The sequence below is a fragment of the Pipistrellus hanaki genome, assembly GCF_964339955.1.
Source record: "Pipistrellus hanaki genome assembly, chromosome: 18".
Taxonomy (NCBI): Eukaryota; Metazoa; Chordata; class Mammalia; order Chiroptera; family Vespertilionidae; genus Pipistrellus; species Pipistrellus hanaki.
In genome coordinates, this window is record NC_140520.1 from 16,165,026 (window position 1) to 16,190,973 (window position 25,948).

General features: G+C 41.5%; 1 protein-coding gene across 7 annotated transcripts in view; it reads left to right on the forward strand.

The window, feature by feature from the left end:
• Window positions 1-13,356, forward strand: part of SUCO (SUN domain containing ossification factor) — a 52,353-nt gene extending 38,997 nt beyond the window's left edge. For 5 of the 7 annotated variants that reach the window (XM_084865450.1, XM_084865447.1, XM_084865452.1 and 2 more), the window contains 6 exons: window positions 1,722-1,809; window positions 2,343-2,447; window positions 4,139-4,293; window positions 4,566-4,657; window positions 10,119-10,174; window positions 11,389-13,356. In XM_084865450.1, the coding sequence (XP_084721576.1) occupies window positions 1,722-1,809; window positions 2,343-2,447; window positions 4,139-4,293; window positions 4,566-4,657; window positions 10,119-10,174; window positions 11,389-11,832 (940 nt within the window). In that variant the 3' untranslated portion in view covers window positions 11,833-13,356. Of the gene's footprint in view, window positions 1-1,721; window positions 1,810-2,342; window positions 2,448-4,138; window positions 4,294-4,565; window positions 4,658-4,915; window positions 5,007-10,118; window positions 10,175-11,388 lie in introns of all 7 variants that reach the window. The other 2 variants (XR_014793297.1, XM_084865448.1) reach the window with 2 other exon arrangements.
• Window positions 13,357-25,948: the final 12,592 nt, after the last annotated feature.

The following is a 25,948-nucleotide window of genomic DNA, read 5'->3' on the forward strand; positions in this document are numbered from 1 at the left end:
TTAAATTTGAATTATCTATAATCAGTTTCTTCTTTCTTTTATTGCTTAACTTTAGCCTTGTTTACTGTTTGATTCCCAGAGCACTCATGGGAAAAATTATAATCTGTGAACTTTAAAGCTCTTTGTGGGACTTGACCAGATATTGTTAAAAAATTTAAGTGAAATCTAGAGTGAACGAATTGGATGATGAGGCAACATTTGCACTCTTTCAACAACTAGGATCCTGATTCTAGTTGTAATCATTTATGTTCTTATGTGCCAGTGTGCTTGTGCAATAATCCAGACTCAAGGCCCAGTTCTCCATGTTTTTAAACTTGCTTATTACTCTTTCAGTCCTTAAGTGTTCCTGTCCTTAGGGTTTCTCCTCCATCATTTTGTAACTATTCTCCTCCATCATTTTTTTTTGGATAAAATAACCCAGAGGTGGAATTGCTGGGCCATATTGTAGTTCTATTTTTAATTTGTTGAGGAACCTCCATAATGTTTTTCATAATAACTGCATCAATTTACATTCCTACCAACAGTATGCTGACTTTTCTTCACATCTTCACCACCATATATTATTTCTTGTCTTTTTAATGATAACCATTCTAACAGGTGTGAAGTGATAATCTTATTGTGATTTGTATTTTCCTGATGATTAGAGATATTAAGCACCTTTTCATGTACCTGTGACCATTTGTATGACTTCCTTTGGAAGAATGTCTATTCAAATTCTCTGCCCATTTTTAAGTCAGATTGTCAGGTTTATTTGTTTGTTTTTAATCTATTTTATTGATTTTTTACAGAGAGGAAGGGAGAGGGATAGAGAGTTAGAAACATCAATGGGAGATAAACATTGATCAGCTGCCTTCTGCACACCCCCTACTGGGGATGTGCCCGCAACCAAGGTACATGCCCTTGACTGGAATTGAACTTGGGACCCTTCAGTCTGCAGGCCGACGCTCTATCCACCGAGCTAAACTGGCAAGGCAGATTGTCAGGGGTTTTGTTTGTTTTTTGGTGTTTGTTTTTTTTTCTTCTTTTTCTTTTGCTATTGAGTTGTGTGAGTATTTTGCATTTTGAATATTAACCCCTTATCAGATATATAATTTGTAAATATTTCCTCCCAATCCATAGGTTGCCTTTTTATTTTGTTGATAGTTTCCTTTATGTAGCTATTAATAGCTTTACAGAGGCTTTTTAGTTTGATATAGTCCCACTTGTTTGTTTTTGCTTATGTTGCCTGTGTTTTGGTGTCAAATAAAAACATTGTGAAGACCAATGTCAGAGAGCTTATTGCCTATGTTTTCTCCTAGGAGTTTTATTGTTTCAGGTCTTACATTCAAGTTTTTCATTTATTTTTAGTTCATTTTTGTGTATGGTGTAAGATAGTGGTCCAACTTTAGTCTTTTGCATGTGACTGTATGATTTTCCAAACTCCATTTATAGAAATAACTGTCCTTTCCCCATATTGTATATTCTTGGCTCTTTTCTCATAAAGTAATTGATCTTATATAATATGCAGCTAATAACTCTTAGATAGTATGAGGTTCATAGACTTGATGCTGAAGTTAACAGACACCTCCAGTGACCTCTTATTTTACCTAAGAAAGTGGTCCTGTATTACACAGGCCTCAGTAAGTCATTTTTAGAAAAAATGGATTTGTCTCAGAAATTAGAAGTGTGTTTCCAGTAATAATAAAAATTTAAGCTAATTTAAATCAATTCTTACTCCACAGATATCGAAAACAAATGGAAGAAATGCAAAAGGCTTTTAATAAGACAATAATAAAACTCCAGAATACTTCAAGAATAGCAGAGGAGCAGGTTAGTCATCTTCATGCCTTATTTACTTTTTTTTTTTTTTTTTTTAATAATTTCCATTTTGTAAACTCTTGCTGATAAAGAAGGATAAGTAAGGTTGCTTTTCTCCTCCCCCCCCCCCCCCCCCCACCCCGGTAGCTTATGATTAATCCTATTAATGTCATTTTAGAAAGTTTATGTAGCTATTAGTATTAACATTTCCTATAGGGAATATTTTCTTGAGCATTATTGATAATTGCATTTCAAGATTTGTGTGTGTGTGCAGAAGTGCAGTGTGATGATTGCCAGGGTGGGGATGGTGGAGCGCGGAGAGTAAGTGGAAGTGAAAGAGGGTATATAGGGGATAAATGCTGATGGAAAAAAATAAAATAAAATTTTTTTTAAAAGCGTTTATAATTTTTATTTATTGAACTTTCCTTAATAATATTTTCCTCCCTCTGAGGAACTTAATAGTTTTTCCAGATTATTTTACATGAACTTACAGTTAATGTACAGAAGAGATGAAAAGACAATATTTATTTCTTCTTTTGTCATAGGACCAGCGACAAACTGAATCCATCCAGTTGCTGCAGGCCCAGCTGACCAACATGACACAGCTTGTTTCAAACTTATCAGCAACAGTAGCAGAATTGAAACAGGAGGTAATTATTGTATTTTAAGTCAGTACATATGTAGAGGTTGTCATAAAAGCAGATATGTTAAAAACGTGGTATCTAGCATTAGCTGGTTTGGCTCAGTGGATAGAGGATCAGCCAGTGGACTGAGGGGTCCTGGGTTCAATTCTGGTCAGGGCACAAGCCCAGGTTGCTGGCTTAATCCCCAGTAATGGGCATGCAGGAGGCAGTCAATCGATGATTCTCATCATTAATGTTTCTATCTCTCTCCCTCTCCCTTCCTCTTTGAAATTAATAAAAAAAATATTTAAAAATAAAAGAACATGGTATCTTAAGAACTTTCACCAAAGAAAATTGTCATTTATAGAGAACTTTCAGAAAATCAGAATGTGGCATTTTAAAGTTTTAGAAATATATTAATTACCATAATCTTTTGGAAAACATGGCTTTCATAGTTTGGGTCTTACCTAAAATACAGTTAGTTATAAAACCATTATTTTAGGCCTTTTGCAAACCATTGATAGTTGCAACACACACTTCATTTTTAGTTCAAAAAGGCTTGAATTACTTAACAAAGGAAACATCTCATTTATTTAATATTTATTGAGCAACCAGTGCTATGAGGCATGAATTTTACCGTCCCAGGTTGGGACACACAGCAGTGAATACTCCCTGGCCTTAAACATGGGGAGGACAGTGGCATAGAAAATGGTGAGATGTGAGTGTGGGGAGTGGTAGTGATAAGGGTTGCAGCTGTGGCCACAGTGATGTTGGGAGGCTTATCTGAGGAGGTAACATTAGAACTGAGCACTTAAGAGGAGTTAGCAGTCAGAGGTTGGGGTCAGAACAAACCTGTTACTAGACAAACTAGAGCAAAGAACTTAGGTTAGAAATTGATTTGTTTAATGCAGAAAGAAAGTTGGTGTGATTGGAGCTGAGCGAATGAGAGAAGTAAGTTTAGGATATTGCAGGAGCCCAGTCACATAGGCCTTTGAAGGCAATTTAGATTTGAATTTTATTCTAATCATTGCAAGTCATTGGCAAGTATTATGTAAAGAACTGACATGGGCTATCTCATTGACAACACTTTGAGAAAGTCCCCAATTATTGCTCTGTGGGGAGTTATCTCTTGGGGAACAGCAAGAGCAGAAGTAGGGAGGAAACTTAGGAGGCTGTGGCAGTGGCCAGGTGAGGGGATGTTGGCTTGGACTAAGATTTTGGATGTGGAGAAGAGTGTTAAGTTGTTGAATTCAAGATGTATTTAAGAGGAGAAAGAGAAGCCTTACTGAAAGATTGGGTGTGTGGGGTGAGGAATTGATGATCCCCAGGCTTTGGTTTAGATAAATAAGTGATTGGTGGTTCAGTTTTATAAGATGGGAAAGACCAGGTAAGAGCACTACTTTTTTCTCCCCAAGGAGGAAATAGTGCAAATGAAAAGATAAACAAATGTGACAGAATGTTAACAATTGGTGAAAGGCACAAATATGTTCATTGTACTACTTTTAAAACTTCCGTAGGTTAGAAAATCTCAGTAAATTGGGGAAAAAAGGAGAAACATTAAAACATTGTTGTGGCAGTGTGTTTCAAAGAGCAGACCCTGCATTATGATTATGAAGCACATTAAGAAAATGTTGAGATTTGTCATTTGAATTTTAAATCCCACTATGGTTTTCCTGGTGTGATTTTTAAAGTACTACTATTCTCCCTTCTCATCTCAGGTTTCAGATCGGCAGAGCTATCTCATCACTTCTTTGGTTCTTTGTGTGGTTTTGGGATTGATGCTTTGTATGCAGCGCTGTCGAAACACTTCTCAATTTGATGGAGATTACAGTTCAAGACTTCCTAAAAGTAATCAGTATCCAAGCCCTAAAAGGTAATGTCAGTATTATATTTCACTTTTTTTTTTTTTTTTACTATTCTTTTTATAATTTTGAGAATTTTGGTCAAATGGATATTGAGTTCATTTCTTAGAGAATAATCCTAAATATTTTTTTACATGTATTAGCAATAACTGGAGTGTTACCTTAGGGATTATTCTTATGTGGTATGTACAGCTCTCAATAGCTTCCATCTAGCCTCAACTACAGCATAAGTTACATGTCATGTACTCATTGTGTTCTCTGTTGGTTTTTCTCAATGTGTTAGGTGTTTTTCTTCCTATGATGATATGAATTTGAAAAGGAGAACTTCATTTCCACTCATCAGATCCAAGTCTCTACAGTTAACTGGCAAAGAAGGTAGGTGTTTATGAATATATAATTTGTACATATATATGTACAGACATGAATCTAGCTTACTTATGGGATAAGTATAACATCAGTGTTGTGTTGGAAACCATCTGCAACAAATAATGGGTACAGTCAAAGCCACCTGTCATTTTCACAGTTTATATGTGTATCTGTTCCTGAAAGCCCAGAGGGTGGGAGGGGCTGAGTTTAATGAGCCATTGGTAGCTTTGTTTGCACTTGCTCCTGTTTAGAAGTATTTCTTTTTAGAAAGGGATGTTTGAGACAGTTCATCAGATATGGAAAACCTGAATGTGCTTCCATAGCATCCTGTGCTTATCTGCTTCCTCTTCCTGTACAGGTAGGACTCCTTTTGCCTCTAGTTCAGAACTATGAGGCAATTCTGAAAAAAATCTGGTCTTTCTCTTTTCTAAAGCTCAGAGTCTATAATAGCGTTTTATTTTCATTGGCTAATACTCAATGAATACTTAAATTTCAATGAATAGATGTGTACTGAGTGGCTGTTTTTCTTTGTTAGTACTTTTTGTAAGTAGTGGTTTAATTAGTGCTTATTAAGAGAGTTATCCTTATAGCAATACTAAAGTAACCAAACTAATGCTATATTTCAATTAGCAGTGCTTTCTTAATCATTGGCTTCTCTCTTTCTTTAGGATTTAGTAATTAAGCAGCCTATTTCAATTGATTATATTATTCAAGTAATCATTCCTGAACTTTATTGGTTTGCTATTACCACAAAGGTTTACAGATTTAACCCATTACATGTATGTTTACTTAGGAATAGTAACTTTCTTCCTCCTTCCTCCTTCCTCCTGTTTTTATATCTTTTTTTCTTCTTTTGGCTGATATGTCCAGAACTTTTTTATTTTGTAAATCTAAAACTCTACATACATTACACAGCTCCCTTTTCTCCCCTTCACCCAGCCCCTGGTAATCACAACTGTGTTTTCTGTTTTTCTTGAACTTAACTACTTTAGATACCTCATGTATGTGGGATCATGTAGTAGTTGCCTTTCTGTGACTGGCTTATTTCACTTAGCACAATGTCCTCAAGGTGCATTCATGTCATAGCACAGGGATCCTCAAACTTTTTAAAGTGGGGGCCAGATCACGGTCCCTCAGAGAGCTGGAGGGCTGGACTATATGAACTACTAATTCCTACTGTAACACCTCGGCTGCGCTCACTGCCCAAAAAACCTGGCGGGCCGGATCAGACTCCTCTGCGGGCCACATGCGGCCCGCAGGCCGTAGTTTGAAGACCCCTGTATAGCATGTGACAGAATTTCCTTCATTTTTAAGACTGAATAATATTTCTTTTTTTATTTTTTATTTTATTTTATTGATTTTTCACAGAGAGGAAGAGAGAGGGATAGAGAGTTAGAAATATCGATGGGAGAGAATCATCGATCAGCTGCCTCTTGCACGCCCTCCACCGGGGATGTGCCCGGAATCAAACCCGGGACCTTTCAGTCTGCAGGCCGACACTCTATCCACTGAGCCAAACTGGTCCCAGCAAGACTGAATAATATTTCCATTATACGTATATGCTACATATTATTTATTCATCTGTTGTTAGATATTTGGGTTGTTTCCACTCCTTGGCTATTGTGAATGTTGTCAGTATGGACTTGAGTGTGCAAAGATCTCTTCAAGACCTTGCTTTCAATTCTTATGGACATATACCCAGTTGTGGGATTGCTGGATCATATGGTAGTTCTACTTTTTGAGGACTCTTTGTATTGTTTTCTATTTTACTGTCCTACCACCATTGTATAGTGGTTTTAGTTTTCTTCATATCCTCATCAACTTGTTGTTTTCCGTGTTGTTGTTGTTGTTGTTTTTTATAGTAACTGTCCTAATGGGTCTGAGGTAGTATAACTCACTGTGGTTTAGATTTCCATTTTTCTGATGATGGTTAATGGTGAGCATCTTTTCATGTGCTTGTTGACTATTTTATAAATCATATTCAAACCCTTTTCCCATTTTTAAATTGGGCTATTTGGTTTTTTTGTTTAATTGTAGGAGATCTTTATATATTCTGGATATTAACCCTTTATCAGATATATGATTTGCAAATACATTTCTAAGGCTGCCTTTTTTATTTATTTTTTAATTCCTCACCTGAGGATATTTCTTTATTGATTTTTTTTTTTTTTTAGAAAGAGAAGAAAGGGAGAGAGAAACATCAATGTAAGAGAGAAACATTGATCAAAGGCCTCTGCTATCCATGCCCCCACTAGAAATTGAACCCACAACCTAGGTATGTGCCCTGACTGGGAACCAAACCTGTCATGTGAAGGACAACGTCCAACTAACGGCCACCTGGCCAGGGCCTTAGGCTGACTTTTTAAAAATATATTTTTATTGATTGCAGAGAAGAAGGGATAGGGTGAGAGAGATAGAAACATCTATGATAAGAGAGAATCATTTATTGCCTCCTGCACATCCCACAGTGGGATCAAGCCTTCAACCCAAGCATGTGCCCTGACGGGAATCGAACTATAGCCTCCTGGTTCATAGGTCGATACGCAACCACTGAGTCATGCTAGCCATGCATAAGTTGACTTTTGATTGTGTTCTGATAGACAAGAGTGTTTACGATGGCATAGTCCCATTTGTCTACTTTAGGTTTTGCTGTCTATACTTTAGATGTCATATATTCAAGAAATCATTGTCTCCCTTGCCATTGTGGCTCAGTTGGTTGAGTGTCATCCTATGTACCGAAAGGTCACTGCAGGAGGCAGCCAATTAATGTTTCTCTCCTTCTCACTTCTAAATTGTCTTTAAAAAAGGCAATAAAAACATTAAATTATTGCCAAGTCCAGTGTCATTTTCTTTTAGAAATGTCATAGTTTTAGGTCATATGTTTAGGTCTTTATCCATTTTGAGTTAATATGGTGTGAAGTTGTGAGGTAAGGGTCCAATTTCAGTTTTTGCATACAAGATACTCAGTTCCCCCAGCAGCATTTGTTGAAGAGACTTTCCTTTCCCTGGTGAATGGCCTTGGCACCTTTATTGAAGATTATTTGACCATATGTGTGAGGGTTTATTTCTGGGCTTTTAAAAAACTGCTTTGGTCTATTTGTCTATCTTTATGCCAGGTTATTTTGGATTTTCTGTGAATACAGGCATGTCTTTTTTAAATTCCTGTTTAAATTTGTTGGGCTTTTTGAATCTCTGAATTGATATCTTTTTACAAACTGGGAAATTGTTGGCTTTCTCCTCTCCCTCAATACTACCTCTTCCTTATTTTAGAATCTCCATTTAATTAAATGTGTTAGTTCTTCTCTCTGTATCTCCTTTGTCTCCTCAACTCCTCTTATCTTCCATCTTTTTGCTTTTTTTGTGCTATGTTTTGGATGATTTCGTATGATCTGTTTTCCAGACCATAGCTGTTTATAGTCCACTATTAAATTCATCCATTGACTTTTAAATGTCATTATTTCCCATTTCTAAGAGTTTTTATTTTTTTAGTATTATTTATTTATTTATTTATTAATATATTTTATTGATTTTGTACAGAGAGGAAGGAAGAGAGATAGAGTTAGAAACATCGATGAGAGAGAGTCATCGATCAGCTGCCTCTTGCACACCCCCTACTGGGGATATGCCCACAACCAAGATACATGCCCTTGACTGGAATCGAACCCAGGACCCTTCAGTCCCCAGGCCGATGCTCTATCCATTGAGCCAAACCGGTTTCGGCAATTTTTTAGTATTTTTTAAACATCCAGGTCTTTTTTGTTTTGTTTCTTGAAGATATTTTCAAGCTTGGTTTTTTATTTTAATATATATAGTAGGTATAAATATTTATAGTCTATATTTGATCATTCTAATATCTTAAAAATTTAAATATCTATTCATTAGTTGTCTTTGCAGACTCTTGCTCAGGTGCTTTTAAGTTTGTGTGCATGGTAGATTATCTGTATGCTAATCCTTTTTAAAAAGTTATTTATAGAGACAATTTGAGTGCTAATATGTAGGAGAATTTGTGTTTGCTTGACGTTCAGGAAAACTTGACATTCATGGCTTAAGGCTTATTGGACCACCAGGTGATGGTGATTTGGACAGTCACTCTATGGGTTCATTCTTTCCCCGAGGGTCTAGTCATTTGGAGTCCCAGCTTACCGTTGGGGAGACAGAGGGGATGTTACAAACTGCTGCTTTGAGTGGACCCTGGGGCTTGATTTTTGATGTATTCCCTTATGTTGCCACCAAAACTCAGGTCCACATATTCTTGCATTGGTATATGCTCTCTGGACAAAAATGGCTTTTGTGATCCTCTTGACTTTTTGGATTCCTACTTTTCCTTCAGTTTTGGTCTAGAGATTGCTCACTTATCTTGGCAGCTTTTAAATGCTTTTAGTGATTAAAAAAATCCATCATATTTAGTTGCTTTCATTGGAGAGATTGTTCTGAATAATATTTAATACCCACTACAAAGGTAGACATAGTGTTTTTTGTTTCAGTCCGCAGGCCGATGCTCTATCCACTGAGCCAAACCAGTTAGGGCATAGACATAATGTTTTTTGAAAAAACAATTTGAGTGAGAATAGTAAATTGATAGAAATGACTGTTTAAGGAATGGTTAGATATTTTTATATATTTGATGACTTTCTCAATAAATTTCTAGGACATAATATAAAAATATAATGGTTGAATCATGTTAATAAATTTCTAGCATCTGAAGTTTCATAGTAAATTTTCTCCTTACAAACTTCTGCCTCTGTCATATCACAGATCCTTTACTTTTAATTGTCTAAAAGGGACTGAAGTCTCATAGCCCCTCTTGTGTATATATGTTTATCGTGTCCATGTGGGTGGCATAGGGCTGTCTTGAATGTGCTTGAAGTAATGAAATTTTAGAAACCTAAAACTAATGTTTCTAATTTACTCACCATGCCAGAGTGATCACTCATTACCCTTTGGTCATTTATATTGCATGTTGAAGCTGATTTTAGGTTTTGGAGTTCATAGTTTTTATTATAGTAAATCATAGTAATAAACAATTAGAAAAAAGTCATAGATCTGGTTTTGTGTGTGTGTTCCTCTGACTTTCATACAAGGCCATAGCTGCTTGTTGCACAGTGTTGACCCACATTTGTGGTACAGTGTAGAGATTAGTCTTTTACGGAAAAAGATGACCTGTAGGTTTGGTATTATCGTATTGGTGGTGATGTTATTTTCTCACAGGTAAGAGGGGAGGACTGGGCCTACCTGTTGGCTGATAGTTAGCTGGTAAAGACTGAGGGAAGGGCACCAAGCATAAGATAAGAATGGAACCATCTCCCACCTTGCTCCTGCCTTGCTGCTCTTAATTTACTAATTTAAAATGCATAAATATATGGTTAAGTTTCTTTTAGGAAAAATCCCTAAGGGGTAGTATAATATTTTATTGTGTTTAATTAAAACCTAACCTGCTTTACATCTACTTTTATTTTTTTCTTATTTATAGTAGACCCAAATGCTTTGTACATTGTAGAACCCCTCAAGTTCTCTCCAGAGAAAAAGGTAATATTTTGTTTCTTTTTAAATGTCTTGTTTGACTATGTGGTAGTAGATGAAGAAATAGGTTTGAAAGGTTTAATATAACCTTTAAGTGGTACTTAAATTACTCTTTCTTTCCAATCATGGTAATGATATAAATCATTGTTTACAAGTGTTAGCTGACTACTATCTGACTACATTTCTGGCCTGTGGCATATTTTGTATGAACCTGGAGCGGTTTTTAAAGGGTTGTAAAATAAAAAAGAACATTCCAGAGACAAATGTGTGACTTAAAAGCCTAAAATCAGTATGTGTGAAAGCTTGCTGATCCCTAGCTGATAATCATGGATGGAGGGCCAGTGCGTGTCAGGCACAGAGTGTGCACTGTCCTGTAATCCTCAAACAGCGTCGTTTTTAATGTTATTTATTATTTTTTTTAATCCTTACCCGAAGATACTTTTTTTTTTTTTTTTTTTTTTTTTTTTTAATTGACTCTAGAGAGAGAGAAAGGGGCAGAGAGAAAGAACATTGATGTGAGAGAGAAACATTGGTCAGTTGCCTCACATATGAGCCCTGACTGAGAATGGAACCTGTAACCTACGTAGGTAATTGCCTGACTGGGAATCAAACCTGCAACATTTTGGTGTACAGGATAACACTACAATCAGCTGAGCCACCTGGCTAGGGTACAACCTCATTTTATAAGCGGTTTTGTCTTTATGTGACCAATAGGTGGCAAATCTCAGAATAAACTTAGGTTTTTTTGTTTCTGAAGCTTGGGCTTTTTCCATTTTGCCTCTCCAAGTAAATTGTGCTCATCTTGATTAGAGGTGATTGTAGGTGAAAGAATGTGGGCTTTCGAGTCAAATAGCCTGGGATACAATCACAACTTGGCTACTTACTATGTTCTAAGTTGTTAGGGACCCAAAACCAGGGATACAATCCTCACCGATCAGGGTTGGTAAGTAAGATATACATGAAAGCAGCTAGTAAAATATCTGGTGCACCGTAGGTATTCAGATGTGAGTTGGCATCCCCATATCTGTATTCAGAGATAGCAGTGAGAGCTTTTACTGAGTGGCATTTAGGAAGGCAATGAAGGTATTTACAAAATAGACCATTGTTACTTTCACCAGGAGATGGCGCTTCTCTTCCACTAGCTCAGTTCTCTGGATGTTTGATGAGCTAGCTAACTATTGGAGGTCTAATTCCTACCCCTTCTTTTACTTGTGTTGTAGAAGAAACGCTGCAAGTACAAAACAGAAAAAATTGAGACCATAAAGCCGGCAGACCCATCGCACCCTATAGCCAACGGAGACATTAAAGGAAGGAAGCCCTTCACGAACCAGAGAGACTTTTCTCACGTGGGAGAAGTGTATCACTCTTCTTACAAGGGTCCTCCCTCGGAAGGGAGCTCGGAAACTTCGTCACAGTCAGAAGAGTCTTATTTTTGTGGCATTTCAGCTTGCACGAGTCTGTGCAATGGACAGTCTCAAAAGACAAAAACTGAGAAGAGGGCTTTAAAACGAAGGCGCTCTAAAGTCCAAGACCAAGGGAAGTTGATAAAGGCTCTGATACAGACTAAGTCAGGGTCATTGCCGAGCCTGCATGACATCATCAAAGGAAACAAAGAGCTCACCGTGGGGACGTTTGGTGTGACAGCAGTCTCGGGACACATCTAGAATAATCGAACTTTTCATACTGGAGACTTTCTGTTGTTCTTTGAAGAACATTCTGTGGTATTTGAAGGGTTGAGGGGAGGGAGAAAATCATAATGGGAAAAGTATTCAGAAATTATGGTTTCTGCCTTTTAAAAGTCGGTGGGATTGTGGCTGTCAGTCTTGGTCAATGAGCTGTAGTTCTGCAAGGCTGATGACTTCCCACAAGGACAGTGGTGGAAATTTTCTAAAGATGTTTTTTCACAGATTAATTACTGGTAGTTTGGAAGCCCAGTTCCCTGGGTAGGGTAGGAATGGAAGCCTGAACCTCTTCCTGTAGCTTTGTTCCTATTTCTTGCACCTTCCATATTTATGTGCCTTTTGTCTATTTATAATGCACTGGAAGAGGAGAGGGACTTTTCCTGTCATTTGATTTCTTTGATAACTTTGTTAGTTTTTTTGAAGCTGCAAACACTACAAGGGTTTAAAGTGATCAGCTCCTGGAGCTCAGTACGTGGGTCAGACGGTGTGAAGAGCCTGCAGACTTGCCAGGTAGACCTCTGTTTAGCAAACTCACCTGAAACAAGCACTCGCTGGAATTTTTAAGTCTATTTTTAGGTAAATGGTGATACTGTTAAATGTTGTTTTCATTTAATTTATTCACACTCGTTTTCATTAGTTATTAACTCAATGAAGAAAACAAACTACAAGATCTTTTCTTACAAATGACTGGTATTTGCAAATAAATTTTTTATAAATTTACCTTTTAAACGTATGTAACCACTGGTAAAGGCTTTCTGTAGCTACATTACATTTTAAACATTCACAGTAAGCACCAGTCCTGCAGACATTCCTTAGTACAAATAGAAAATGTGAGCGTTTCTCCGTGAGTCCAAGACCCGGGTGACACAGACCCTGCCCAGGGATGTGCACAGAACTAGCCAGTGAGTTTGTCGAGCCTGTCAAATTGGTCAAGTCACAGGGATTGCTAGTCCTCGGTGTTGGCTTTGTATTGGCTACAAATGTGCAGAGTTGTGCATGTGTGCTGTCCATGTGTCTGTCTTCATTTTGTCCTTATATTTCTTTAATTGGCAGAAACTGTATTTGTATGTATTTGTACAGTAATGAGTGAAAGTGGAAAGTTTCTTTTTGAAAGGGAGAGAGTTGACCATTTTGTGTGGTCAGACTTAAGTTATAACTTATTGAGCACTTTTTGTAGTAACTGTTTAAATTTGTCTAATACCTTTCTGGGTATTGTTTGTAATGTGACTTATTTAAAGCCTTTTTGTTTAAGTTGCTGCTTTAGGTTAACTGTGTTTTAGGTGATTGACGTTTTTTTCTCAGTCTGTACAATTAGCCATTCAGAGCGAGAGGGTCTGATTGCACAGAAACCCACTGAAGAGCGAGGTTCGGGGGAAGCAGAGGCAGAGCGAAGCCGAGCACTGCAGCACCTGCCCTGTGCAGGGCGACGCTCAGTGTAACCACGGAGCTGTAGTGCCGTTAGAAACTGTGAATTTCCAAATAAATCTGAACACTTGTCTTTATTAATTGCTGCCTCCTCTGTTCTTTGAAGGAAAATGTACAAATTTGTTACTCTGAACATAGATTTGTTTTTGCCACTTCAGAAACCAAGTTCAGCAGCATTCTGTTCCATAATGGGTCACATTTCCGCCAACTGCAAGTTGAACTGTCCCATGAACATTTTACTGTCATACAGTCACAATTTCATCCTTTCAAACCCTAAAAGAAGGTGCTGAATTTTTATTTAGTAGATAGAATATATGTATATGCTTTTCTCCTGTTCGGGGCTATCTTTACAACTAATTTAATTTTTCCACATGTAATTAGAGCAAAGCATTTTATAATTTTGGTTTTATTTTTCCACTCTGAGATTATACCTAAATAAGGAGAAAAATGTGAAAATTCCTGTTAGTAGATTGTGCCTGCTAAGAAGCAAAGCTATGTATATATGAACAGAGGCGGGCAAAAAGTAGGTTTATAGTTGTGAGTACATGGAACATAACTTATTCTCATATTATTAAGTATTATATTATTTTTCATACGTTTTTTGACATTAACAACAACTGTAAACCCACTTTGCCCACCCCTGTATATGGCAGTTCCTTGCTAGTCCACCTCAGTCTACTTCTCATGTTAAGTAAAGCATTAAAACAGTATACAGTAAGAAGAAATTGAGGGTTTGAAGAGCAAAGACACAAAGCAAAACATCTTTTAGTTGAGGGTTTGTTTTTTTTTTAATAAAAACATATAATTTGAGGAATTTTATATTTTTAAATATTTTTTATTGATTTTTTTACAGAGAGGAAAGGAGAGGGATAGAGAGTTAGAAACATCAATGAGAGAAACATTGATCCTACTGGGGATGTGCCTGTAACCAAGGTACATGCCCTTGACTGTAATTGAATGTAGGACCCTTCTGTCTGCAGGCCGATACTCTATCTACTGAGCCAAACCGGTTAAGGCAGGAATTCATTTTATAAAGCTTATACAGAAAAACAGTTCTCTGCTCTCTACCACTACTCCCCTCCTAAGTTTCCAGGAAAAGAAGAGAGAATGGGAATCGAACCTGCAACCTTTTGGTGTATGGATACTCCAACCAACTGAGCTTCCTGACATTGGCTTAGCTCTTGGGCTTGTCTTCTTTTCCCAATAATCTTATACCCAGTTTTTTCCTCTAAACTAGTATCTTTCCATATCATGTTGCCTAATTTAGTTGATTACTCTGAACCAATGGAGTCCATGACTTTTGATTCCATTATGCACTTCTAGTAGAGTTTTCCTGTCTTTGCTCTTCCCTGCATGAATTGTAGGGGATTTGCCTCTGCAGTATATCATCAGCTTTATGTCCACCTGTGTATTGTCCAGCTATTTTCTGGGAGATGCTCTCTTTAATGGGTATTGAAAGAATGCCTGCAGCATGTTTATTAGATGAAAGTGTATGAGTACTTCCAAAAGAATATTTTGGTTCAGTGAGGTAAAGTAAAAATATTTCATGAGCACAATTGACCAGGCAGGGGCTGCCACACCCTTGACCTTTGGGGAAGTCCACGCAGGGCAATTCTAAGAACCAGGCAACAATGAAGAGAAATGAACAGCTTTTGCATCAGTGGTGAAGAAAAGTCTGCTCTGCCCAGGAGCAGACAATCAGAATTCTTATTTATTGGGGTTTATGGAACTTTGAAAGAGGAAGTCAAAAATGACTCAAAATCCCCACATGAAAAAGAAGATTGATTTGAGGGAGTAGGAGATGCTAAAGAATATCACATCAAAGAGATTCTAAGTAAAAAATAAGCAACACAGCAGAGAACGGAAACTGTGGCTCTCCCCCCGCCTCAAGAGTCTCTGATCTCCCCCCACAACCCCAAGAAACCCTGCACATGTATCTATCACAAGAGCCCCATTTGAACTTGAGCCCTGGTCAGTTGTGTGTCTTGTCTCAGAGCAATCTAGCACATCAAGTCACTCAGAAATGCCTGCAGGGCCTATTTATAGCAGGGCCCTGAGACCTGTCCCAGGCTAGCTCTTGGCCCATTGCTGCTTGCCTATTATAGTTCCATCAATTAAGTAAAACTGGGCATTTCAGAGTGTTTATTTTTCACTGTAGCCTAGGTCAGTTTAGAGCCATCTCTGCTGGCTATTGGAATGCAAACATTAGTGAGCTCCTTATAAGTTACCAGGAATGAGAGTCTGAGCCTGGTGCCGACCAGATCACCTTCAGTCAATCCTGTGCTGACTATAAATTGATTCATACTGTTATTTATGAAAAAAAGGTCAATCTGCTGAATAGAGGCTGTGCATTGAATTCTCATTCTATCACAGTTACCATACTTAAAGACAATCTATATGTGAAATCTGAGAAATTATTTTTAAGTTGATTTGACAGAGAGATACTGATTTGTTGTTTACTTGCTTATGCATTCATTTATTGCTGCTTGTATGTACCTTGACTGGGGATCAAACCTGCGACTTTGGCATATTGGGATGATGCTCTCACCAAATGAGCTACATGGCCACGGCCAAAGGAAATGGTTTCTTATCCTCAAGATTACCACTGAGGAACATTCATTGCTAATATTCCATACTCCTGTAAGAAGAATTATAGATGCAAACTACCACTGGTAAGGAGCTGAACTAATTTTCCCCAAATCTGTAATCTAGTCCCTGTTGAGACTATAGCTTGTGTTTGAGATGGTGGTTAGCTGGGATTGGCTGTGATTGTAGAACTTTATGGGTTATTTTGGGCTAATCAACTGAATTAACTTCTGTTTCTAAAACCTATGAACACCATAGGAATTTTTTAATCTCTCAGAGGGCAACATGAGTCACTTTCTTATCTTCATTGCCTTTCTCCGTAGAGGACATAGAAGAAATGTCCAAAATAAAAGTATAAGAGAAAAACCTAGTATTTTGTTGTTGTTGTTTTTTGTTTGTTTGTTTTTTGTTTTGTTTTTTATAGTAAAGGGGCTGCAAGAAAACTAGAGACATAAATGACCAGGGAGACTGGGTCAGAGGCTGAGTCAAGGACAAGATCAATCCTCATAGGCATTTATGGCAGGTAAATAATGACTCTCCCTCACTCACAAAATACATTCACATTCAGGAGGTAAGCTACCTGGGGAACTTCTACTTTAATAACTTGAGACTGAGGACATGTGGAATTCATTTCTTGTCTTCCTAGAGGCCCTCAGATTGTGTTCCAGGCAGGTGTCTGGGGGCGGGGGAGGGAGTGAATGTGGGATAGAATGGGAACCTCTGCCCAAGGACCCTGGGTTTTATATCTTGTGATAGGCTGTCTCTTAGTCCTTCAGGAGGGGGAGGGCATCTGTCACAGAGGTTTATTTCCTGCTTTAAGGGGCACAGAGCAGTCAGCTCTTCCCACTGCTGCTGCTTTTCAGGTGATTTTAGTGCAAAATAACCCGAATGCCATTGTGGGATATCTTGGAGCAGCCCGGGGTCCCAATACTATCATGGTAGGATTTTTTAATTTTATTTTATTGGATTTATTGGAGTGACATTGGTAAATAAAATTATACAGGTTTCAGATTCTACAATACATCATCTGTATATTATGTTTACCACTCAAGTCAAGTTTTTCATCACTACCCCCCCTCTTTCCCTTTTCTACTCCCCCTCCCACAACCCTTTCCTCTGGCAGTCACCATACTGTTTGTTGTCTGTGTCCATAGTTCTTTATTTTCTTAAATGCTTTAGCCTTCTCACCCACTCTCCCAAACCCCTCCCATCTGACAGCTGTCAGATTGTCTATATCCATGAGTCTGTCTCTACTTTGTTAGTTTATTTTGTTCATTAGATTCCACATGCGAGTGAGAGCATACGGTATTTGTCTTTCTCTAATTGGCTTATTTTACTTAGCATAATGCTCTCCAGGTCCATCTATGCTGTTGCTAAAAGTAAGATTTTCTTCTTTTTTTATGGCTGAGCAGTATTCCATTGTGTAAATGTAACCATGGTGAGATTTTTAAGCCAGGCATTCTGAAGCCAAGCTAGAGGTTGCAAACTCATGCAGATGGAGCAGGCAGGTGACGTGCGGAAGGACAGACAGCGGAAGGACAGACAGTTCCAGAGAAGACCCTGTGGATGGAGGGCACAGCCGTCAGACAGGAGGATTTCTCCCTGGCACAGCCCTCCCAGCAGCTCCTCTGGCTGTGCGCTGCGGTTTCTCTGCCTCCTGCCACCCGAGTTTCCAGTGCTTAAAGCCTCCTTTGTCTAACGCTCTGAGAACCCCAGCGAGGGTGCCTGCAGGTTTTCTCGAAGGCCCACATCTGGGCAATCTCTCCCCGTGTGTCACAGACCATGGAACAAGAGGCGGGCTGAATCACAGCTGCTCAGCGGTGGAGCACCCACATGTTCCATTGTGCTCTGGAACGCCCGGCTCCAGCCCAGACCACAGAGGGCTGTGGGCAGAGCAGCCTCTGATCTGTCTCATCTCTGGAAACCCTGACTTTCGGGCTGGGTCAGAGCCAACCCAAAAGAAAGTGCCCAGGCTAAACCCGCAAGAGAGCAGCAGCCACTGGCAGGGCGGCAGGCGGCTGCCCGGGGTGCTTGTGCCCCATAGGGTGGCTGAGGGGGACAGCCCTCTACGGGCACCACGTGTGTGCTTTCCCTCGGAAGAGCAGGGCTGGTGCGGGAGGGTAACTAACCTCGCTGCCCAGTGGACAGGATGCGCCGGGCTGGCAGGAAGGCTCTGATCACATGAGCAACGAGGAATCTGGTCACTTCTCAGACTGAGTTTCTCTTGAACTGGTTACTTGCTTGATCTTTTTTTTTTTTTTTTTTTTTTTTCCTTTCTTTCTTTCTTAGACACTAAAATAAACAAGTGGGCCTCATTCTTCAAGCCCCATCTCAGGTTCATCCTCCTCCCTGAAATGTTTCCTTCTCTCCCAGCTCCACCCTCAGTCCAAACAGGACTCCTTTCCTTTCCAACCCACTACTAACGTGCATGCATCCAGAGCGGTTATCACGCTAGTAACGCAGTTCCTGTTCCCCGGGGCCTTCTCTGCTTCAGCGCGGTGTGCGCTCTGGGCCACCTGAGTTCGAGGACTGACCAGCTCACTGTAGTCCCCTAAGGTGGGCGGCGCTGAGCTCAGCACACAGGAGCTGAGGGATCCAGGGCAGACCCTGCCCTTGCCCACTCCTGGTCCCCGATGCGCTGCACTGGGCAGGGGGTTGTGAGGCCTTCCGAACACATTTCAAATAGATCAGGTCGGGCTGGCGGAGCCCCCAACAGGGCATGCGCTTCAGAGAGGTGTGATGTCTTCTGACTGCCCATAACCTTAATAGTCCTCATGTAATCTGAGGGCTACAAACAAGACCCTCTGATAGGTGCCTGTGGAAGTGCCTGAAAGACGGTTGTCTCCATGTTCCCTTGGATCCCCATAGGGGTATATGGCGCCTGGTGCTCAGGAGGTCGGCGGCAGGAGGACCGAGTAGCTCCTGGCTTTGTGGGGCTCCTTAGCCAGCAGTGTGCCCCTTTCTCCAGCTCCACGTGGGGAGGAGAGACTGGCAGTCCACAGGGAGTCAGCCAGGAAAGGCTGTCAGAAATCAAGGCGGCTATTGAGACGCTAGGAGCAGCAGTCAGTCATGAATGCTGCCCCTTTGTTAAAGGGCCAGTGTCCACACAGGCAGGGACAGCGGTCACAGAGATGAGGAAGGACTTGAGATCGGATGTCTATGATGAATGGAGGAAACACGGCTGATGATGAACCCCAATTCAGGCCTCTTTGGGTGCATCTACGTTAAAAATTGCCTTCTGGGGACCTGGAAAGCATTGTGGGAGTCAGAGGAGGCGAAACCTCATCGAAAGCAGTTTCATGCTCAAATTGAGTCTCACTGGGAGATTGGGTGGGTGGAGGGAGGAGATGCAGCTCAGGATGGGCTCTTTTTCTCTGGGTGAGCTGGGCTCTGCCACTGGCACCCTCGTTAGAGCCGGCACCCCATGTGGTGGGGTTGACCTTTCCTCTTCTTAGGGGCTGGCGGGCATCAGGCCAGGAACAAAACATTGGCCCCTGCCCTTTCACTGAAACTGCTCCCGTTAAGTGTCCAGTGTTTGTGTGCATTTCAAGTGTCAGAAACTCAAATAGGCTTACTTTTTAAAAAATATATATTTTATTGATTTTTTACAAAGAGGAAGGGAGAGGGACAGAGAGCTAGAAACATCTACCAGCTGCCTCCTGCACGCCCCCCACTGGGATGTGCCCGCAACCAAGGTACATGCCCTTGACCGGAATCGAACCTGGGACCCTCCAGTCCGCAGACCGACGCTCTATCCACTGAGCCAAACCGTTTTTGGCTAGGCTTACATTTTAAAGAAAAGAAGGCAGTGATATGCTGTGCTCAGTGGAGTTGGGGAAGGTCTTTTATCTCAGACTTCCTGGACAGTGAGTGGTTTACACTGGATGACCACACTGTGCCTAGAGCCAAGGCAGCATCCATGCCTGACCCGGGTCACATGGTACGTGCAGAGCGAATGAATGAATGAATGAATGAACAGAAGACCTTGTGTTAAGATTGATAACAGTTCTCAGTCCCATGACTGTGAACACAGGCATCTCTCTCGCCAGGAGGTGCAGGAGAATGTGAAAAGTGGAGAATGTAGAAAATGTGCATCTGTAAGTGGGAGAAGAGATTCTGAGCAGAGAAGCCTGGACACGTAGTGTCAACCCCAATACCTCTGTGAAAGGAAGTGGTTCCTGCCGCCTGCTGCTTCCGCAGTTTCCCACCCATCCTGTGCCTCACTCTGGGGAGTGGGAGCTGAAAAGCTGAAATAGAACCAGAAGGTGTGTGGGGGGATCAGACTCTTTAGGGACCATACTTACTGGGTCCTTATTCTTTGCTCCAACCCTCTCCAGGCCCTTCCTCTGCCCTTGTTAGCCAGAGCCCAGGGAGAGTGAGCGGGGCCTTTGCAGAAGGTCTCACACACACACACACACACACACACACACACACGCACACGCACACACACGCACGCATGCGGGCGGCAAGGTGCAGGTGTAGAGGGTAGAGAAGTATTTGCTGTGCGGGGATGAGGAAACGTGGAGCCATGCGGTGAGTTAATTCAGAGCTGCCAAGGGAAGGAAACTGCATGCCTTTTGCTCCCTCCCTGGAATCCCTGCCTTGAGGGATGGAGCCCAAGCAGGCCCCGGGAGAGCGCCCCTTTCTTCAGGGCAGTCGCCTTCATCTGTGAGGTGAGGCGTGCAAGGATGGATGCACCGTGGGGTCCGGTGCTCCTGGGCCAGGTGTCTGCAGAGCAGAGGCTGACTCAGACAGGGTCCCCCCCTGCCCCGGGAGGCAGCGGGTGTGCCAGGGCAAGTCCAGGTGTTTCACGTGTGTGGGGAGGGGCAGTAGGAGGAGACAGGACTGGTGTTCTTCCTGACTCTTCCAGACAGCGCTGTGGGCCTCGGGGATTCCTCTCACTTCTGTGGAGCTCAGGTCCTCATCAGTGAGGAAGAGTCATGATAGGGTGACCACAGCATTCTAGCGTTGAGATTCTGGACTGGTGAGACAGCTGCAGCTGGTTTGCAAACCAGGCTCCGGGGCAAGTATCTCATTTGTGAGATAACAAACAGGTGCGGCCTAGTGCTCTTCACTTACCAGGCCGAGGCTGGCTGCCCCCTTTCTGCCGGCCAATGGCTGTGGGACCTGAGGGTGGGGAGCTCTCGAGGCATCCAGCTGCACAGCCTTGACCAACATCTGCCAGACACTCAGAGGAAACAGTGGGTGACTAGAACAACGACTTTGACATTTCAGCCTGTCTTTGGTGCATCTGGCTTTCCCACAAACCCACCATGACACATGTTTATGCATTGAAGTGTTTCAAACATCAAGAAGGGGGTTCATGAAAGAGCCCACAAGATCAGGCATTTTCAGTCTTAAAAGATGGTGTTTTGGGTGTGTCTCACACCCCACCCCACTTCCTCACTGCCCTGCTGGTGGGCTCCGGGGCCTGTGCTGGTGCGGGTGCTGCTCTCAGGGTTCCCTGAGCATTCTTGCTTCGTAATCACTCTCATCCTGTGGTCTCTCGGGGTTAAAATTTTGGCTCAAATGCACACAGGTTGTGGGATCTTTTGGAAGGAAGTGTGTAGTCTGGAAGGACGAGTTGGGAGATAAGCTATGAAGCATTGCTCTTGTGTCTCCGTTACACCAGGTGAAATCAAGAGAGTGAGGATGACAGTGGCAATGGGGTCAAAATGATCACTTATTTGAGTAACAGCAGATATTTATGGAGTGTCTCCAACATCAGTCTAGATGTGGAACCGCAGCATCATAGGCAGAGGCCCTCAGGTGGGCAAGTGCTTGCCACGTTTGGTTGAACCGAAAGGCCCATGTGGCCACAGTGTGGTAGAGGGTAGAATGAGGTAAGTTGTAGAGTTAGGAAGAGCCCAGATCATGCAGAGGCTTAGAAGTCACGATGAAGAGTTCAGATTCCATTCCCAAGGTGATGGTGAGCCGCAACAGTGTTGTTTGACACAGCAGACCAACATGGCCAGATTTCTACATGAAGGTGAATGTTGTCAAGCTTCCACAACAAATTAAAGTCAGCAGCAGGCCACAGCACCTGCAGCGTGTCAGGAGATGGGGCACATCTCATCACTGACTGAGGTTGTGGAAGAATTTTCCATCCCCTACTCCCCCAACAGTCCTGTTCCTGACCTGGGACCCTTCTGCCTTCATTAATTCAGTCACTGTGTATTGGTTGAGATTGCACCCTTGAACAAGACAGACAGTGTGTCATGTATAGTTTGTCAGTGCCCAGTGCTTTCCCAGTCCCTAGGAGCCTTTATATCACCATTTCTACATGCTCTGGCCAGTGGGATCCTGATTGGGTCCTGACAGTGGAGTGGCAATTGCATGAGATTGGAAGGTGGAAGAGGAGGAGCCATTGTTCAAGGCCGCTGCTGAAAGGCACATGGGAGACCGCACAGGCTGTAGGGTGTGTTTCTTGAGCTTTGCCATATCCTCCTGAGAATCACCACTTGAGAGGTTTTGCATTTCAGTGACCTCCCTGACCTTTGCTTGTGCAGCCTTCACTCCCAGTATTAACCCTTTCCTTACTCTTCATATTTGGAGTGGCTTCTGCTTTCCTGACCAGCCTCCCAGTGATCCACAGGGGCAGGGCAAGAAGAGGAGTATCTTGGATCTGATCATCCTGTTTTGGGGGGTGGGGCTGAGGGATCATTTTGACCCCATTGCCACCATCATCCTCACTCTCTTGGTTTCACCCCTCAACCTGGTGTAACTTGGAGGAACAAGAGTGATGCTTCATAGCTTATGCCCCAACTCATCCTTCCAGACCACAGAAGGATATCAAAGTCGCTACTCGCTTGGACACAAGAGATCAAATTGAAGCATAAAGCAAGTGGTGACTACCTACCTACTTAAGTGAGAAAACAAGGTCGTGAAAAATCTAAAGGAAAAAAATATTGTAAAAATAACCCTTCCCCAAACTACTAAAATTACAGTTAATAGTGCTCTAGAACATTTTAGGAACATGATACTATTTTGTCCTAATCCATTCAGGAGAGATTAAATATAATTAAGTAGCCAAATCAATTTGAAAAAGAAGAGTGAGCGGGGGCGGAGCTTGAAGATGGCGACCGAACAGACGGACTTGTTCTGACCCCGGTCCCAAAACAGATAGAAGCAACATCTGAGTCGCTCAGGGAATGTTGATTAGCAGCTAAGGGGCAGCGGATCACTCTAGGAAGGTAAGGAAGTGTCCGCTGGACAATTTTTCCTGACCAAGCGGCCAGCACTCCCGACTTCTCCCGGAGCTCCGGGCTCAGCGCAAAGGCGGCGCCACCCTACCAGGAAGGGAGCAGCTTCTCTGAGGCCTGGAAAACCCACAGCCGAGGAGTCCATCGAGCACCTGTGGCGCCCCGATCGGAGCAAGCGGGTGGATTCAAGGAAGCTCTTCAACCACCCACAGAAAGGTCAGAGTTTGCGTGGCTAGGCTGAGAGTTCAGGCTGCGATAGCGCCATTGCTCCAGCGAGGCCCCGCCCCCAGAGCGGCCCTGAGCGCGCCACCAGGAGCGCCGCGAGGCCCGGCCCCAGTGCGGCCCAGAGCACCGCGGCCCGGAGCGCCGCGAGGCCCCGCCCCCAGAGCGGCCCTGAGCGCGCCACCAGGAGCGCTGTGAGGCCCCGGCCCCAGAGCGGCCCAGAGCACCGCGGCCCGGAGCGCCGCGAGGCCCCGCCCCCAGAGCGGCCGTGGCCCCGCCTATATTGTAGCCCGGGAGAGCTGCGAGGGCCCGCCCCCAGAGAGAAAGAGGGCCAGAGCAACCAAAGTCTGGGAGGTCAAACCAGTAACACTGACACCTAAGGGCTGAACTACAAACTGCCTTTTTTTTTTTTTTTTTTTTTTTTTTTTTTTCTTTTTTCTTTTTCTTTTTCTTTTAATTAATCAAAAATAAATAAATGGACACAAATAACTAAGATATAGCCTGCCTAAAATTAAGGACTACCTTACAAAACTGAGGTGCAGTGGAAAGCTGGGAACTGCAAGACTCTCTGATCCAAGAACCAGGCATACCAAATACAATAACAGAGGAAGTGATTGAACTCTACTGGACAATTTTATGCTAATTATACTATTCTTTATTTTATTTTCATTTTTTACATTTTTTATTTAATTTTCATTTTTTACATCTTTTACTTCAGAAACGATTTTTTTTCTTTTTTCCTTACTTGATTTTACCTTTTCAATTATTACATTTTTCAATCTCTATCTTCACTATTACTACTGCTATTTTGCAATTTTTTTTTCTTTTTCTTTTCCTCCCCAGTACCATTTTACTTCGTCTTTATTTTACATTGGGAGTAACCTTCATTCTATTTTAATCTCTACTATAGCATCATTCAACCCTATCTCAATTCGACCTTTACCCCATCACTCTCTTACTAAACTTTAACCTTTTAGTCTCCAGTTTATCCTATCCCTTTCCGGCTTTAGTTTTTCCTCTATTCTTTCTGTATACCCCCTGCTAAAGCTCTCACTATACTCATAGATCTAAGTTCCAACCCCTGATACAAGTGTATAAATATCACTCTCTGCACTATATTAACTAGTTAAAAAAAACACAAAAAAAAAAACGGTTCTACTTTCTATCCTTTTCTCATTGTTTGAGTGAAGGTTGATTATTGTGAATATTGGTGCTTTTCAGTGAAATTGTTATGCTTATTCCAGTGTTGTTATTGTTGCTTTGTAATTTTTTTTAAATCCTCTGTTTTTGTTTGTTTCTTTGACTTCTGTATATCATAACCTTACTTAATAATAGTGGATATTGTATTGTAGTTTGTATTAATCTCCAAGTATTGTTACCGGCATTGGCTGGGCTCAGTGGTTGATCTATGGCAATTTTCTCCACATATATATAGTTTGTTTCCCATTTTTTTAGTTTGCTTCTTCTCTCTCTCTCTCTCTCTCTCTCTCTCTCTCTCTCTCTCTCTTTCTCTCTCTCTCTTCTTTTTCTCCCTGTTTTCTAACTTCATTTTGTCATTACTTTATTTCTTCTTTGACTTTTTTTTTTTTTAATTTTTCTTTATTTTATTTTTACCTTCCTTCCTTCCTTCTCTCCTATACCCTAATTTGCCTATCGCTAGGGGTTACCTTTATTAGAGGTTATTAATATTGTAAATACATTCCTGTTAAGTGCCTCTCGTGTTGTACATGGTAGTGTTGTATTTTGCACCTATAAATTAACGCAAGAGAAAGAACACCACATAACCAGACATCCTGAAAAGAGATACCATGGGAAGACAAAGAAACACCCCACAAATGAAAGAAAAGCAGGCATCACCAGAAAAGGAAGTAAACGAGCCAGAGGCAAGCAGCCTACCAGAGCAAGAGTTCAGAATAATGATTATTGGTTGGCTAAAAAGAATGGAAGAGAAATTTGACAATAACCAAGAAGAAATGAGGAAGAACCATCAGGAATTGAGGAAGAACCAAGAAGAAATGAAAAATGACATCGCTACCATGAAGAACTCAATAGAAAGCATCAAGAGTAGACTAGATGAAGCGGAAGACCGCATCAGTGAGCTAGAAGACAAGATGGAAAAAAATACCCAATTAGAGCAGCTTCTAGAAAAAAAGATTAAAAAGCAGGAGGAGAGCCTACGGGAGCTTTGGGACATTACAAAACAAAATAATATTCGAATAATAGGGGTTCCAGAAGGAAAGGAAACTGAGGTAGACGTGGAAAAAGTATTTCAAGAAATAATGACAGAAAACTTTCCTGAGATAGAGAAGAAAAAACCCACACAAATCCAAGATGCTCGCAGAGTCCCAAGCAAAATGAATCCCAGAAGACAGACGCCAAGGCACATTATAATTAAAGTGGCAAACAACAACGACAAAGTAAGAATCTTAAAAGCAGCCAGAGAGAGACAGAAAGTTACTTACAAAGGAACCCCCATCAGACTAGCAACTGATTTCTCAACAGAAACATATCAGGCCAGAAGGGAATGGGATGAAATATACAAAGTCATGCAAAGGAAGGGTTTGAATCCAAGAATACTGTACCCAGCAAGACTATCAATCAAAATTGAAGGGGAAATCAGGAGCTTCACAGACAAAAAAAGACTGAAGGAATTTATCTCCACC